General features: G+C 39.1%; 1 protein-coding gene across 10 annotated transcripts in view; it reads left to right on the top strand.

Annotated features, from left to right (window-relative positions):
- ERC2 (ELKS/RAB6-interacting/CAST family member 2) overlaps nucleotides 1-17,780 on the top strand; it is a 958,416-nt gene that overhangs the window by 576,587 nt on the left and 364,049 nt on the right. For all 10 annotated transcript variants that reach the window (XR_010338994.1, XR_010338995.1, XM_064367213.1 and 7 more), the window contains one exon: nucleotides 5,402-5,562. Coding sequence is in view for 8 of the 10 variants with exons in the window: in XM_064367213.1 (XP_064223283.1) it covers nucleotides 5,402-5,562 (161 nt within the window). In the remaining 2 variants the exon portion in view is untranslated. The remainder of the gene's footprint in view (nucleotides 1-5,401; nucleotides 5,563-17,780) is intronic.

Here is a 17,780-nt window from a genome sequence, read left to right as displayed (position 1 = left end):
ATTTTGTCTAGGTTCTTTCATGAAGATAAACATTCCAGTTAATTTCTATAATTTTGTGAATATTATTTATTATATATAAATATTATTTTATTTTTCTTACATAAAATCAGTTTTTCTACCTGGGAAAAAAAGTTATAATTCACTTAGAGTTACACAGCTAGTAAGTGGCAGTCTAGCTTCTGAATTATGTTTCTAAGCCACCATGCTGCTCTGCCTCTTGTGTTAAGAATATACTAAGTGTTTTCATATTTGCCAGGCTCAGTGCTAAGAGCTCTACAATGATTGCTTCACATAATACTAGAAGTACTATTGTTATAGATGATCAGGAAAAGTCATGTTCTCACTTAGGGGTAGGGGTAGAGACAGAGGCTAGGGATACATGTGTGCATATGCACACACATGTGAAAGCACACATACATGTATGTATGCATACATAATTATGTTTAACCTTATTATACATGTGGGAGGGAAAGGGACCTGAGCTTGGGGTATCAAAAGTAATGGTAGAAGGGAATGATGGATCCAATAAATATTTCCAAAATAGAGCTCTAGGACTTGGTGATAAATGGAAAATAAAAGAGGAAGGAGAAGATAAACGTGGCTCTGAGGTCTTAAACATGAATAACTGAGAAAAGTCAGGGCCTTGGACCAAAATGGTGGATGTGTTAGGGAGTGGCAAGGTGAGAGGGTGAGGACAGTGATAGGAGTTTGGTTTGGGCGGGTGTACCTGGATCCAGAGTCGACTTTTGGTCATCCTCAATTGAAAGTGGTATTAGGCCATCCAGATGGAAGTGATCAACAGGTGGTTAGGTACATGTGAGAGAGGTCAAGTCAGGAAAAAGGAGATAAAGGTTGGAGAGGTATCTACATAGAGGTGAGAACTATGGAGACAGACCTCAGTGCATCTCCTGTATTTCTATGTGGAGGGTGGAAGTGCCTGTAGAATGGAGTCACAGGAGAAAGACCCAGTTATGGTCTGCAGGAAGATGAGTAATTTGCAAAATAAACAGGGGAATATATTCCTAAGTGTCTTAGTCCACGTAGGCTGCTCTAACAAAATACCATAGCGTAGGTGGCTTATAAACAACAGAAATGTATTTCTCACATTCTGGAGACTGGGACTTCTTAGACCAAGGTGCCAGCATGGTTGGATTCTGGTGAGGTTCCTCTTCTGGGTTGCAAACTGCTGACTCCTTGCTGTGTCCTTACATGGTGACATACAAACTCCCTTGGGCTTCTTTCATAAGGGCACTAATCCCATATAGGAGGGCTCTGTCCCCATGACCTAATCACTTCCCAAAGTTCTCAATCCTTAATGCCATCATTTTGGGGGTTAGGATTTCAGCATATGAATTGTGGGACTACATAAACATTCAGACCATAACACTAAGGAAAGCGTCAGTTTCAGGAAGATGAGGAGTGGACAGAGCACTGCTCACACACATTAAAACTGTATTTCCAAAAGACAATTTAATTGCAAAAGAAAGATGTTCATCATACATCCATTATATACACATTTTGTATTTATATGTATGTATTTATGTGTAGCATCTCAATTATATATATACAAATATAGAGAGAAATCAAAATGTTTATAATGTTTATCTTTAGGTGGTGGGATTTGGGAGGATCTTAACTAAAAATGATGTTATTATTTAATCTTAAGAAGAAAGCTAAACCATTTTCATACCCGTATCTTTCATATTTTTTTTTTTACAATAAATATACTTTATTCTTGTTTTTTCTTTGAGACAGGGTCTCATTCTGTCACCTAGGCTGGAGTGCAGTGGCATAATCACCGCTCACTGGAGCCTCAACCTCCCTTGCCTCAGCCCCCGCAAGGTAGCTAGGACTATAGGTGTATGTCACCATGCCTGGCTCAAATTTATTTTTATTTTTTGTAGGGATAGAGTTTTGCCATGTTGCCCAGTCTGGTCTTGAACTCCTGGGCTCACCATTTGTGATCAAGTGATCCACTGGCCCTGGCCTACAAAATTGTTGGGATTATAGGTGTGAACCCTGTGCCTGGCCACACTTTATTCTTATCAGAAAAAAAAATAATTTCTTGATATCAGAAGAAGAAATGCCTTATGGGCTATATCATCTCACTTAATGTGCCCACAATCATCTGATAGGCAAGCAGTAGGGTTCCCTATTTACCTGTTGAGGTAAATATGGATGAGGAGATGGAAACTGAGAAAGATGAAGGAACTCATCTCACTCACATCATAAGCAATGCCATGGTTCTAATCTGGTGATTAAGATACAAACTACTTATATACAGTCAATCAATTAAAATGTTATTTCAACGAAGGGACAGAGATTTGGGTACATGTTTAGCTGTGCAAGCCACACATTAAGAAAAGACATTTGGCAAGAAGGGAGTTACTTGTGGCCTGCAAGAGTAGAAATACCTTCAGACAGCAAGAATAACAAGCACTTTCCTCTTGATGAGAGATGACTGTGGTGGGGAGATGGAGGCAGGCATAGAGCACTTGTTAAGAATCAGACAGTTCGCCATTGAAAACAGGACAGGTTATGGGAGTAACCACCCCCAATCTCAGTGGCGTAGCACAACAAAGGTTTATATTTTGCCTGTGTGGTGTGGGTCGGCCCTGGGCTTCATTGTGGTTACTCAGGCTCCAGCTGAAAATGATGTCATCTGAAATTGCTTCCACAGTCACCATGGCAGGGAAAGGGTAATGTTGGAGTTGAGCCCTACCACTTAAATGTTTCTACCTGGAAATGACAGTGGTTTTAGTTGGCCAAAGCCACACCCAATTCAAAGGAAGAGGGCAAGTGTGGTCCTACCATGTGCCTATAAGGAAGAGAACTAGGATATTGTGAAACCACCATAATAATCTTCACAGCAGGGGAGATATTTTTGCTTTCTAAGACTCTTGTTTTGGCAGCAAAGGAAACAATTTTCAGGACTCTAGAATGTTAAACACAGGAAGAACTCATGGGCATCATCTAGGAAACTGAGATTCCAAGGGTACAGTGATTGTTTGCAAAAAGACAGAGAGAAACAGTGGTCATGCTAAGATTAGAAGGATGTATTCTGAGGCCAGTGCCCCACATGGTCCTGGTGTGCAATACTCACTGTCCAGGGCCACACAAATTGGGAAGAGTGAGGAGCTGGACGTGGGAACTTATTGTAAAACTCTGTTTTCAAGGTGTTGAGAGGAGCAGTTCTGTCTTATCTGATACTAGGAGTTACTGATATTGGAGGCCAATGCATCTCCATCAGTTACAACTCTGGATTCTGTCTCCCAGATGCCCAGGTTTCTCCATACGCTCGTTGCTGCAATGAGTGGAGCAGCCTGAAATCATTACGCCAAAGTGTCATTTAAAGTTGGGTTAATGTAGAACTAGCTAGTGCTTGCCCTAAGTGATCCAGTGGCAGGTGAACTAAGACTTGGAAACCCAGCTGAGTAACACTGTGTCTACAGATTGCAGCTAGATAAGCCTCAACAAGTGAGAGAGAGACTGAACAAATGAAAATCCCAGAGACCTCTCACTCCTCTGGAATCAATATTATGTTGAAATAAAGAATGATTAGTGACAGAAAAGGAATCATGAGGACACAGGCCACCTCATATGGAGGATCAGGCAGACTATCTGAATTGGCATATGGAACAATCATAAAATTAATTTTTTTTTTTGGACACTGCTATTGAATGTATCAAAAAATAGAAAAAGGGAGGAAAACTAAAAACTGCTTTAACTTCATCACATATTGCTTTGGGCTTCTAGTCATATTTGTGATGTTCTGTGAACTTACATGAAAAGCTGAAAAGTTTATTAATACTTTTAAATTTTATATATTTGTAAAGTTAAAGAATAATGCAATTTATTCTACAGTTAAATAGGGGTGGTTTGTCACTTTTGTAGGCTATTCTTTATATTCCTTGCTTTTTGAACTCTTTTTGGCTTTGGCTTTGATTTAAATTACATGATCATAGTTTCCTCTTCTTATCAGGGAAAAAATGAAGGGTTTTCTGAATCTTAAAAGCATGTAATTTACCTTGGATGTGAACTAAAATGCTTATTCTGAATAAATTCCATGTAAAACTACAAAAATTGTGTAGAAAGTCTTTATGAATTGGAACTTAACATGTCATTGACACATTTTGAAGGGTGTTCTGTTGACTTTAGTGATGGATGAGCCTATTCTGCCAAGTTCAGCTGGAAGGGGTATTTTAGAAAGCCAAACATCAGCTCTGGAATCTAAGAACTTCCTGGAATCATGATTTTGGATCAGCAGGGTGGATACAGCCTGCATATGTGCAAAGGATGGCATTTCACCAGCTCGCTCCACGGAAGTCTTTGGAACGGAACCATAAACACCAGCCCTCTTTGTTGTGTGTTGGTTTTTAAGAGTCCCCAATGGTTTGGGGAGGATAAGGCTTTGCCTCAGGGCTCCCTGGTCTCATTTTTTGGGACCTGGCTGAAAACCCCGGATATTTGATAGTCTGGCTTATTTCTATGGTGTATTAGCACCCTATAAAAGTTACATGTCATTTATTTCAAGTTTAGAGCCCTCTCAAACTTCAGGGGTAAACCAAACTTGAACCTTTTGTGGCTGGAATTCTGTTTACCTTTGGCCAAACCTTGCTTCCTGAATGTAAGGCTGGGAGGTGAGGTGAGAGGGACTCCTGAGGCTCCCTGGACATCGAATAGCTTTTACCAAACACAGCTTTGATACGTTAAAACATGACTGAATCTGAAACACGTACATTAACTTTCTGTCAAAGTACTCTGGGGCCTACACTCTAAAGTATATTGTGTTGGGCAAAATGCATTTTGAGTGTTGCCTTCCTTCAATGGTGAGGAAATATCTGAGACTTTTGCCAAACATAGGTTGAAATTGGGTCAAGCCACTCAACCCCTACTTCTAATAAACACATTAAATAGTTTTTATAAAGGTTATTGGGCAATCCAATTGAACAAGGACCTTGGAGAAATTTGGACATGTCTTGTGTTTGAAACATTTTTTTTTAGGATTTTGTTTTGTTTTGTTGTAATTTTTTATTTCCTTAGGTTTTGCGGGAACAGATGATATTTGGTTACATGAGTAAGTTCTTTAGTGGTGATTTGTGAGATTTTGGTGCACCCATCACCCGAGCAATGCACACTGAACCCAATGTGTAGTCTTATATCCCTCACCCCCTCACCCCCTTCTCACCCTTTCCCCCCAAGTCCCCAAAGTCAATTATGTCATTCTTAGGCTTTTGCATCCTCATAGTTTCAATGACAAAGAAAGAAAGGGCTCCAAGACACAATAGCCCAGTCCAAGGATCCCTATGATTCCTTTGTGTTTATTGTTGGAACACAGGCTAGCAAGGATATCTTGCACTTGAATGGAAAAATAACACACAGAGCTCCATGTGCCTTTCAGATAGAGGAACTGATGAATGCACTGGAGAAGACCAGGCAGGAGCTGGATGCCACCAAAGCGCGCCTCGCCTCCACACAGCAGTCCCTGGCTGAAAAAGAAGCGCACTTGGCCAACCTCCGCATTGAGAGGAGGAAACAGCTGGAGGAGATCCTGGAGATGAAGTGAGTATCCATTGTTGCTTTTGTAGCCTCTCTCTTCTAGCCTCACTTGAGGGTGGGAAAGGGGAAGGACTAGAGAAGATGAAGAAAGAGCTCAGAGAAAGAAGAATTTAGCTAACACTTGCCTGGTCATTTCTGAAACTATGTATTTTATTTTTCATTTGTAACTTTTTACATATTTCCCTCATCTGTTATTGAAAAAAATATAGATCCAGCACTAGATTTTGTGTGTCTGTGTTTTGTGGACAGTGCTGGGATTCCTAGATCTGTTGCAAAGGTCTGATTCAGCCAAGAGGCTGAGGCCTCATTAAGCACAATGGTAATTTGAGCACTGCTCAGAGTTAAGTGGAAACTTTTCTGAGGAGGTATTTCCTAATTGTGTCTATAACTTTGCTTATTATATTCTTTTCACTTGTGTACAATGCCTGGTTTGTGTTGGCTCTCATAGAATCTCAAGGTTGGCACCTCTTTGTTTAGAAAGTGAAATTCTGATTTGCTGGGCTTATAAAAATAGGTTAGAAATTCCACACCCCCACCACACCCCACCCGAGTAGGGGCTTGGGAAGCTAAAGCGGGGAGATGGGATCGGAACCAATTGCTTCCTTTGATTTAATCAATGACGTGCAGCTGAGTGCTGGGAAATGGTTGTTCCTGTGGTCCTGCGATACACCCACCTACATTTCACTCTTACTTCATTCTCACAACGAAATAGTATCATAGGAAGAACACAGGAAAGAAAATTACCGAGAGGTTTTAATAATAATCAATTGTAGTAGTTCTGTCTGTAAAGAACTAGTCAAGCAGCATCTCTATGTTTTTAAATGAAATAATCACTAAGTTATAATTTAAATATAACTTTCCTCCACAATAAAGGGAAACATACATAATTACGGCATCTTAAGCCTGTAACACAGACTTTGAAATTGGTGGCTAGGTATGGAAGTGACCTTATCATGACCCAGCAAGCCTTCCACATGGTTAGCATTAAACTCAGAAGGCTTAGATCATGGAAAATATGGAATAAAATATTTTGAAGGATTTAATAATGAGGACAAAACATTTATTCCTCATCAACTACCTCAGTTTCTCCAAGACCAAAGAATAAGTAGGATTTTTTTTCACATATAAACTAGCATTTTTTTCTAATAAAAGGTAATATAATAAAAACAGGTATTATTATACTCAGTTCAGAGGTAAGGTAGCTGATACTCAGAGAGATGCAAATAATTTGCTTAAGGCCATGTGGCCACAACAAAACCAAAGTTTTTTACCTCAAGCTCCATTTCTGCTACTTAATTTTCTCGAGGAATTTATGTGAATTCATCAAGACTGGAACTTTTGTCTATTTGAGTACTATAGTCATCGTGCTGACGAGAGCAGTGCTGGGCACGTGGGAGGTGCTCAGTGATTGTTACCCACGACAGTGTCTTGCATGTGATAGGGGCTCAGTGGTTTGCTGAGTGAGTGACTAGATTGAATGCTGGAGACTGAATTTTATGTAGTTAAGAAAAGTATTTTAAGTATCTGTGATGTTATCACCATCAATAATTTATTAATCCTATTAAAAGAATACATGTTTATAAGCACAGCATACATAAAATCTTGATGTTTGCCAATATTTACTATTGCTTAAAGGATTAACTTATATAATTAGTTGTGGAAGATGTGTATGAATTTAATTGACACTCAGAAAAATTATAACTGTCAATATGTGTGTAAACACTCAGCTAAGAAAGATCAAAAGTATAGTGTAATATTAAATCATTGAAGAAACAGCAATATTCAAAATGGAAAGTCCATTTATGAATGTATTCATGTTAGAATCTAAAGTTATGTCTTTTTATAATGTCTATATACAAAGTTCACAAAATGCTTTATTTGAGAAAGTTTCCATCTTGCTCATATTGACCAACAAAACTTCATATCCTAGAAAAAAAGATGTAATGTTATGATTTATACAAGAATACAGAAAGATTTGGAATTACATATACTTCCACCTTCATTTTGGATTTGATTTTTGAATGGAGGTTAAAAATACTGAAATACAACTTATGACTTAGTTTTGCCCTTGGAAAATTTAGCATATGATTTTTTTACATCTTACTTTCACAATAAATGTAGTATAGAATAAAAAAATTATTAACAATAGCCAATACTAGTATTAGTGCATTAACAATAGGGGTCCATTGATTCCATCGGCCTGTATTCTTTTCTGTTCACCTGTCCCTCCTCTGCCTCCCTGTGTGTTATATGTCAAGTCCAGCCTAGTTTTTCTCCTTGTTTTCCAGCTGTTCTCAAGTGGTTAACTCTCCATCTCCTGAAGTGATTTATTATGCCATTATAAAGAAATTTTAATTACTTCCTGTTTATAAAAGGAGCATAGATTTCCAACGTTTTGAGAGACCAAGTAATGGTGAAGTATGCTGGTTTGTGAGTCATCAGACCCGGGTTGGAATCCTGTTGGTTCTATCTGGTGGCTGTGTGACTTGAGAGAAATGCCCGTAACCTCACTAACCTTCCAGTTTCCTCCTGCAATGACTTGCATGGGGGTGTTTGTGAGGAGGGATTCTCAGAAGCGGGCTTGGCACACAGAAAATGATATATGTATGCAAATGGCACTATCAGCCAATGAAAATATGTCCTTTGTTTAGTATACTTTGTGAAGAGTATCATTTATCTAAAATTTGGATTTATTTTTCTAAAACATATAAACTTTTTCCATGTGTATGTTTTCCCACTTAACTTCATGGTTTCAGATAGCACCTAACTAAGACCTCTTTTGGTGAATTGCCACATTATTGCTGAAGTGCTTAATCTGCTGCCACTGCAAAATAAATACAAAATTCCTGTGTTAATTCCTTTGGTGAAAGTAACAAAGCCTTGGTTCATTAAGCCCGATATGGACCCTATTCACTATTTAACTGCCCTGGAAGCCCAATCTGTGGGCTTCTGCTCTGGGACTCTGGGAGGGCTTAGGTACAGGGCAAGTATATTGACTGCGACCTGCGAGGAGAGGCACTAGCCTCTTGGGCTGTTCAAGTTCGCCACTGATTTGATCAATCACAGTGTTTAAGCTGAGTTGACACAGTGGTTACTTGACATTGAATTCATTTAAGTTCATGGGAACAGCCAGAAGGGTATTATTGTTGGTGAATTATTATCATCTGTGCCAAGCATTGTCAGTTTTTTATTCAACGGGCACCCATTATCTTTAGACAGGCATCTTTAGGTCAGGTCTATCCAGTTTCCAAACCCTGGTGGGAAGGGAGAGGCCGTGTTGTGTTAGAGGGAAGAGGGGTGGGGCCATGACTCAAAAGAAAGGAATTGTGATCTCATAACTCATTTCTGTCTCACTCTATAACATTAAAGATCACTTTCTGGTTGCCTCAGTTTTCTCTTCAGTAAAATGGAGGTGATAATACCTGCTTGCTTACTCTATGGAACTCTTGTAGGGATAAGTTTGTTTTTTTTTTAAGTAACAAACTAAAATTAATATAAACCAGCCTATGTGAAAGTGCTTTGAAACCTAAAAGGGGCTTTTGAAATGAGAGTTGGTGTCTGTGGAATTCATTGCAAACCCAATGGCACAGAGTTTTAGAATTGGAAAGCAGCTGGGTCCAACCTCCCAGCCTGCACAAGCTGGTCTTCCATTTCACAGGATTACTCCTAAGGAATTCACCAGGCCCTGGTGAACACCATTCCCACTGGATGCCATGGGCTCATAAGGTAGTGATTCATGCTCCATGGCTCTTACAGGTAGCTCATTTGTCCTTATGTTGAACTGAAATGTCTTTCCATTTGTCTTGGTTTTTGTTCCAGAACTATATAGAATTTACCTGAACACCCTCCAAAGATAGACATTTGTTTAGATATTTTTAGGTGATATTGTTCATTTTAAGGGAAAAAAGAGGCAGTATAGAGAAACAATATGAAAAAATAAAATTACTCATGATCCTAACATGCAGAGAGAGCCACTAATTGCATTTTGGTATATGCCTTTGCAAACGCTTCTTATTTTGTAAAGAAAATTGGACTGTACTTGCATATTTTACAAATCCCTCTTCTTTATGAATGTGAATAGCCTTCTATGTTGCAAACATAGGATTGTATCATTTTTAATTACTCAATGTACTGTCATATAGATTTACGTCATTATTGGGCATCTGTCTTAGTTCCAGTGTTTTGATAAGCATTCTACTATTTATTTTATTAACATATTTGTAAATACCTGTGGATTGTCAAGCTGTCACAAGAAATAGTACAAAGAAGGTTCTTATACCCTTTAACCGTTTCCTTAATTGGTAACATCTTGCATAACTAAAGTACAGAATCATGTGAGGAAGTTGATATTGGTACCATCTATCAGCCTTCTTCAAATATCTCCTGTTTTACATATCTATGATTATTATTCCAATTTCTCCAGTTTTACATGCATTCATTTGTGTGTATGTGTGTATTTAATTATATGCACTTTTATCACACATGTAGATTTGTGTCACTATCACCACCATCAAGATGCAGAACTGCTTAATTGTCACAATGAGCCCTGGTACTCTCTTTTTATAGTTACATCCACTCTTAGGCTGTTTCATTTTTACCCAGAGTTTTATTTTGTGTTATATCATTGTGGGACATGTGCCACACTGACCTACATTTTCTCCTGCCATTCTTCTTTGGCTTCTCTTGTTTTAAATGCAGACTGGATTTAGAGTGAGTAAATATTGCCTGATTCTTCCAATATAAAGATTTCTCATGATGTGATTTTATTTTATTTACAGTGGAATTTTCCCATGTTGGATATTGAGAATCTATCACATGGTAGGCACTCAAAAAGTGTTTGAAAAATGAAAGGATGAATTAATTAAAATGTATAAATATGGTCGGGCATGGTGGCTCACGCCTGTAATCCCAGCACTTTGGGAGGCCAAAGTGAGTGGATCACGAGGTCAAGAGATCGAGACCATCCTGGTCAACATGGTGAAACCCCGTCTCTACTAAAAATATAAAAATTAGCTGGGCGTGATGGCGCGTGCCTGTAATCCCAGCTACTCGGGAGGCTGAGGCAGGAGAACTGCCTGAACCCAGGAGGCGGAGGTTGCAGTGAGCCGAGATCACGCCATTGCACTCCAGCCTGGGTAACAAGAGTGAAACTCCATCTCAAAAAAAAAAAAATGTATAAATATTCACCGATGGTCTACTATATGCTAGGTACTGTTTTAGATGAACAAACTGGACCTTGTTGAGCTTGCATTTTAGTAAAATGAGTGAAGGAAATGAATGAAAAAATAAATAAGCACGTAAATGAACAGATAAATAGATAGATAAAGTAGTTTCTTATGTAACCAAAGAGGTTTGGAATCCTACTTGGAAAGTCATGTCCAAAGGTAGGGACCCTCTTGGTTATTTGGGGCAAGGAGGGATATGGAAAGTGTGGTACACTTTCCTGTAATCTGGGAACACTTTTTGGAACTGAGGCCAACTTGATTCAAAAGGAGAGCCTTGAATGTATAGTCATCTCTTGGGATCTGTGGGTGATTGGTTCTAGGACCTCCTTCAGATACCAAAATCTGCAGATGCTGAAGTCCCTGATATAAAATGGCATAGTATTTGCATATAACCTATGCATATCCTCCTGTATACTTTAAATCCTTTCCTGCTTACTTATACCTAATACAGTGTAGGTGCTATGAAAAACAGTTGTTATACTTGTATTGCTTAGGAAATAATAGCAAGAGAAAAAAGTCTGTACACAAAGTTCAGTACAGATGTATTTTTTTCCCTAAAATATTTCTGATCTGTGGTTGGTTGAATCCACAAATGTGGAACCTATGCATACAGAAAGCCAACTGTATTTTGTATAGGATTATTTCCCTCAACATTCCTGGCTTAGTTCATTTAGTGTTGCTCTAAAGGAATACTGAAACTGAGTAATTTATTTTAAAAAATTGTTTGTTTGGCTCATGGTTCTGCAGGCTGTACTAGAAGCCTGATGCCAGCATCTGCTTCTGGTGAGGGCCTCAGGCTCCTTCTACTCATGGCAGAGCGAAAGGAAAGCTGTATGTGCAGAGATCACATGGGGAGAGAGGAAGCAAGGTGGAGATGAGGGAAGGAGTCATGCTCTTTTTCACGATCAGCTCTTTCCAGGAAACTGGCAGAGTGAGAAACAATTCACTCCCAAGGGAGGGTATTAATCTATTCAGGGGATTCACCCCTCAACCCAAGTTCTCCCATTAGGCCCCACCTGGAATCAAATTTCAATAGAAGTTTTGGAGGGGACAAATATTCAAACCACAGCAATACCCTTCTTCAGTCTGGTCTTTAATGGTTGGTATTCTAATTGCCAGTTATTATTCCTCTGCTGGAAGAAACTAACAGTTCCCAACCATATATTTTCATAGAACAAAATATTCATCTTTCCTTGTGTATAAGATTATTCTTTTACTTAAAATATATCCAAAACTTCTTGCTAAAACGTTTCATAATGGTTCAATTCTGTTACATTTACTCCTATTTAAAATGGATTTTATTAAAAGAATATTAAGAACATCATTTTATGTTTGATTTTATTAATGCCAGTTAATAAGCTTACATGCCAGTAACCAAAGCCTAATTATTTAATTTATGGCAGGTGGAGTTGAAATCTGTGGCTTAAAGAAACTGAGGGCCATGAGATATAATACTTAAAACTCTGTGTGCATTTGCTTGGATGATTTAAACTACCATAGTAGTTTAATAGGTAGACAGGCATCTTAATTGATATTTTTCACTTAGTATAAAATGCTAAGTTGAATAAGGGTTTTGATTGCTGCTTAATAGTCCCATATTTTGAAATGTTTATTTTAGACTTTTTGTGGTGATTTCCTATGCTTATACAAAAATTTTCAGCAGGCCCCTATGTTTTTAACTCATCTGACGATATGGTGCAGTTCATCTTAATTTACTGGGTATTGTTGGGTTTTAGACATCTTCTCCAGATAGCCTCACAAGTCTTTATATACACTGGATTATTTTAGGACATTTACAGTGAGGTAAGGCAGCAGCTAATTCAAGGGCATTATCCTGTTGGCCTCTTTGATCTGAGATCCTTTCTGAGAGAGCCACTCATTAGGTAAGTACCCTTCAAAGAAGAGCAAGGGTGCAGAAATGATAAAATCAATTTATTTTTTACTTCATGCCAACATGAAAAAAGACAAATCACATTTCTTTAGAAAGGAATCCTAAGTGCCTAGCAATTTGGACAGGATAAATGGAGTCTGGGAGAAGAGTTTTGAAGCTAATTGTTACTTAAAATTGATAAACTCAATACACCAGAGGGTTGTGCTAGCTTACAGAGATATTATGGGGATTGACTGAGATTATACATTCATAAGAAAGTGATTTTTAGCCCACAAAAGATTATACATATATTCATATGTTAGCTACATCCATTACAGTTAGCATACAGTGATCCTGGCCTTAATTTACAATTTGGCCTTCTACATTCAAGAATTTCCCTTTTTTTGCTACAACACTATTCTTTCTCTAACCAGTAGTTTATTTAGAAAAACTTTGACAGGTCCAATTTAAAAAATATTAAATACTATAGTAATGTGTCCTAGGGAATGTCCTGTTTGTCATCTGTTTCTGTTTACTACCTGCTCGTTTCTAACAAGTATTTAAATTATCTAGAACACTGATGAAGCCTATTGCAGCTTTCTGAGTTATCTGTAGTGATTCAAGACAGGTAGCAGAGAGGGAAGGAATAAATGTCACAAAAAATGGCTCATTCAAAATCGATTTTGGTTTTGGCTGCAGGCAGTGACATAAATGCACAGTCGCTTACCACTGCTGATTTCTGTTTCCTTCTTTTAACTTTGAAGTTGATGGCTTACAGTCCATAGCAAAAACAAAGCTAAACAACAAAAAAAACTGTGCTGAACATAAAACTTATAGTGGGTACGTAAAACTTAACTATAAAGAAAATAACTTTAAAATAGAGGAATGTTCTAGTTAGCTTCAAATACAAGAATCAGAAAACCCCACATTCCAGAAGCTCATACAAGTAGCTTTATAATCACTAGGGACTCACGTTCCTTCTCTTTTGACATTTTGCCATTTTTAGCATTTGCTTGCACCTCTTAGTGTGAGACTTTTGCTTCAGTTCCAGCTATGCAATCCATATTCCAACCAACAGAAAGGAGATGTGAGAAAGAAATCTCCCTGTCCTTTAAGTTACACATCCCATCCTTTGACATCTGAGTCATTTAACAGTTTATTCAATATTTGCTGAGCATCTGCTATGTACAAGGACTGTTCTAAGCCATAGGCGTTTATCTAAGTCCTGTTCATAGTGAACAGAAAGGACTCTGTGAACAAAAATCCTCCTGCTGGTGGAGCTTATATTCTACTAGGTATGAGAAGAAGTATGGGGGAAGGGGCCACATGGTCATACATAGCTTCAAGACCAAGCAGGGAAATGTAGCCTTTAGCTGCATTCTGGGAATCCAGTTCCAAGAAAGGAAAGGAAAAAGGATGGAAAGGAAAGAATGGATATTGGGGGCAATTAGCAATCTCTGACAACATGAATAAAGTGTGAAGAAAAATAGGTCAACTGGTATGTTATGTCACTTAACAGTAAAAAACAACTTTGCAATTATACCTCTAGTCTATTACTAGCAGACATTTACTTGTATGCATGTGCGTCTAGTGCATAGCTGGGTTCATTTCTGGGTACCATGGTTGGTAGGCTATGAGGAGGCATGTAGTGAGTGAACAAGTTGAGGGATACCTGAAAATCTCATCATGCTGGGGATAACTGATAGGTGAGGGGTTTTAGGTCCAGAGAAGGCCAAGAAACAGATGCTTCTTTCCAGTATTAAATAAGTGACTGTAAGAAGAGAAATGGACTTGATTGATGCTGCCTCAGATGATTATGCTAGAGTTGGTAGGCAAAATTTGAGAGGAGGAAGATTTTTCTTTTAGTGCAAAGGAACTCTGTAGCAGTAGGAATGCTCTCACCTGTTTCGCATGCTGCAGAGGAAATTCTCATCCCAAGTGAAAGGCAAAGGCATTCTCCAAGTCCCCTCTTGTATGTAATTCCACTAAATAAATGTCACATAGATGATACTTAGGAAATGCTGGGATCTTTTTCGTTTCTTCCCTTGAGGAACTTAATTTGAATGCAGAAACTCTGCCAAAAGTTAAAAAAAAAAAGAAAAAGAAAATTACTGCTTGGTTTAGGACACTGCTGTAATACAGCCACAATAGAATCTTCTCTTAATTTTTAGGCATCTATTTTTCATAAAACTCTTAGGTTATTAAATATATGAGCCAAGCAGAGATGTGTTTCGTAGCTCATCACAGAGAAATAATTAAAGTGAGTTAAATTGCATGTCAGGTAGAATAAAGGGTCCTTCACTATGACTGCCTTGAGGAATGTACTATCTGGGATTAAAATGTCTTCAGAGAATTAAATTAGTCCAGGAATATATACTATTCAGTGTGTGCAGACTTTGGGTGATGGGATTAATATTACCAGTGAATGCTTATTAAGTGCTGATTCCATGGACTAAGTACTTCACTCACATGGTGCCGTCACCTCCTGTGAGGTGGGGAGTATTATTGCCCCCATTCTGTGGATGCAGACACTGAGGCTTATATATATGGAACTCAAATCCAAGTCTGTTTGACACTATAGTCCATGGTCTTAACCACTGAGTGCACTGTCTCCCAGTGAAGAACTTGGGATATCAGTATAAGAATTTCAAGTGTGGGAATGGTGGCACCAGTTTTGATTAAATAGTAGAAAGCAGTGTGCAGATAGGTGCTTCTTCCCTTCTTTGGGGCAACAGGACAGCAGGATAGGAAGATGATGGGAGGAAGGGGGCAGGAGGGGAACCAGTTGGAGGAGGCCTTTGAAGTTGACTTCCTTATCTTAAAACAAAATAAGGGACACACTATCTTCTAGCCAAAAACATACACTGTATGTATAGTTTTAATACTAAAAAATGTCAGTCAAAAGGGCCCTCGGCCTGGTGGTTTTTAATGGAAATACAAACATTTTCTGAGCTAGAAAAGGATAGTCTTTCAGCTTAAATAATCATAATCAGCAGTTAAATAATCTAAATGCTTGTGAATCGTAGAGTTTAAATAATTCCAAGCACCATACTTCATGTTATCTCTATCCTCACAGCAGCCGAATGAGGGCTAAGGAAGGTCACCCATTAAAAAAAGGGAAAAGAAATATTCAGGCCTTCCAACCTCCTAAAACATGGCAAGTCAGAGGAGGCAGTCTTGGCCCTTTCTTCTAATCCAAGAGCAACAACATGTTGGAAGAATTCTGAGAAGTACCTGATATAATGCTGTAGGGGGCATTGCCAGATTTAACCCTTTGAGACAAGGGACAGGGAAGCCATATAACACAAAGAAAGACTAAGGAGCTGAGAGTACAGAGGAATCACACTTCAAATCCTGAAAGAAGAATTATTTATGTAATCTCAGCACTTTGGGAGGCTGAGGCTGGTGGATTGCTTGAGCTCAGGTGTTCAAGACCAGTGTGGGCAATATGGCGAAACCCTGTCTCTACAAACAATACAAAAAATTAGCCAGGTGTGGTGTTGCGTACCTGTGGTCCTAGCTACTTAGGAGGCTGAGGTGGGAGGATCTCTTGAGCCTGGGAGGTTGAGGCTGCAGTGAAGTGTGATTGTACCACTGCACTCCTGCCTGGGCAACAGAGTGAGACCCTGTCTCAAAAAAAAAAGAAAGAAAGAAAAAGAATTACGTGGTGCAGTAAGCAGAACCCTGAGCACTCCAGTTCATAGCCTGACTCTGCTAGTTGTAGCTGGTTGAGCCCATGCACACCTGACCTGGTCTCTCCATCTGTGAACAGGCCTCTGTACTCAGATGATTACATTAATATTCAGTGATTCTCTGATGCCATGGCTCTCAACTGAGGGTGATTTTACCTCTCAGGGAAACATTTGGCAAGGTCTGGAGACATTTTTGGTTATCCCAACTGGAGGGGAGGTGTCACTGGCATCCAGTAAGTAGAGGCCAGGATGCTGCTAAACATCCTATGACACATAAGGCAGCCCCCCAAAAACAAAAAATTATCTGGCCCAAAATACGAGTGATACTGAGGTTGAGAAACCTATAACTAGCCTCGCTTTTTAGACTGATGTTTCTTAAACTAGGGAAGAGAGAAGAGCTTTGTAGGATATCATCCCTGATTTAACTTATTTTCACATGGAACTCATACAGGACATATTTTCCCAATCAGCATCATGATCAGGCACAGAGGTTGTAGTGGCCTGGGGACTTCCCATTCTGTGTAGATGACCTTGACCTCTTGATTCTGGCTTGCTTTCTTGGCATTAAAGACCAGTTCACCATGTAGCTTCCCAGTGGAATTGACACAGTTCTCAAATCCAGATCCTCAGGGGATGGAGCTCCCTATGAGATGTAAACCCTGGCTGGGATCCAAAAGGTCTATTCCATCCATGCCTGCTGCTTGGCAAACACCACAATCCTGTCTAGCTCTAGAATTCCATCATTTTTAACCTGTGGTTTCTTTCTGGTCCACAGTTTGCCCAACTATAAATTGACAGTGTGAAACTGGACAGTCCTCAAGGGTTAGGCTGGCCCTATAAACTGAGGCACAATCACAGCAGCCCTTTACTCTCTTTCTCCTTTTGTTTCTCCTATTTGTTCCTTTCTTCACGACATCCCTCTGGGTAGCCAAATCTTTTTCTAAGGAAGCATCTTACAGTGTTCATTTAGAGCAGAAAGGATAGAAGGAAAATGAGAACGCTGGTGTGGTAGACAATGTATGCCAGCACGGGGCCTGAGGGCATCCAAGGGAAACAAACTGCTGCCCGGACACCACATGCCTGCCTCAACCATGAAGGGCACGTATTGGGCAAATCCCAATTTGTAGGGTTTCTCTGCCTCCCTGTAATATTTTCTTTGTGTTGGTAAAATCCAGTCCAAATATTATCAAGTGAAGTCTCAACCCTAAGGATGAAGAGGATAAACATCAAGATCTGTGTCCTCAATGGATGGAGCTATTACAAAAGGATCCAAGTCAATGAAGACTTAGAGGATTTTAAGGGAGAAATAGCATGGAGGTGGGCTTTAAATGTTCTTGGTCCCTCCTAAACATTCAATTCATGTTTGACAAAGGAATGAATGAATGTTGATGAAAATTATACTTTGCCTCTTGCTGGCTCCCTCTTTTCCCTTTC

This window comes from Aotus nancymaae, unplaced genomic scaffold (genome assembly GCF_030222135.1).
Source record: "Aotus nancymaae isolate 86718 unplaced genomic scaffold, 86718_ANA_hifiasm-v0.15.2.pri h1tg000067l, whole genome shotgun sequence".
Taxonomy (NCBI): Eukaryota; Metazoa; Chordata; class Mammalia; order Primates; family Aotidae; genus Aotus; species Aotus nancymaae.
This window is presented reverse-complemented; position numbering and strand designations above follow the sequence as displayed.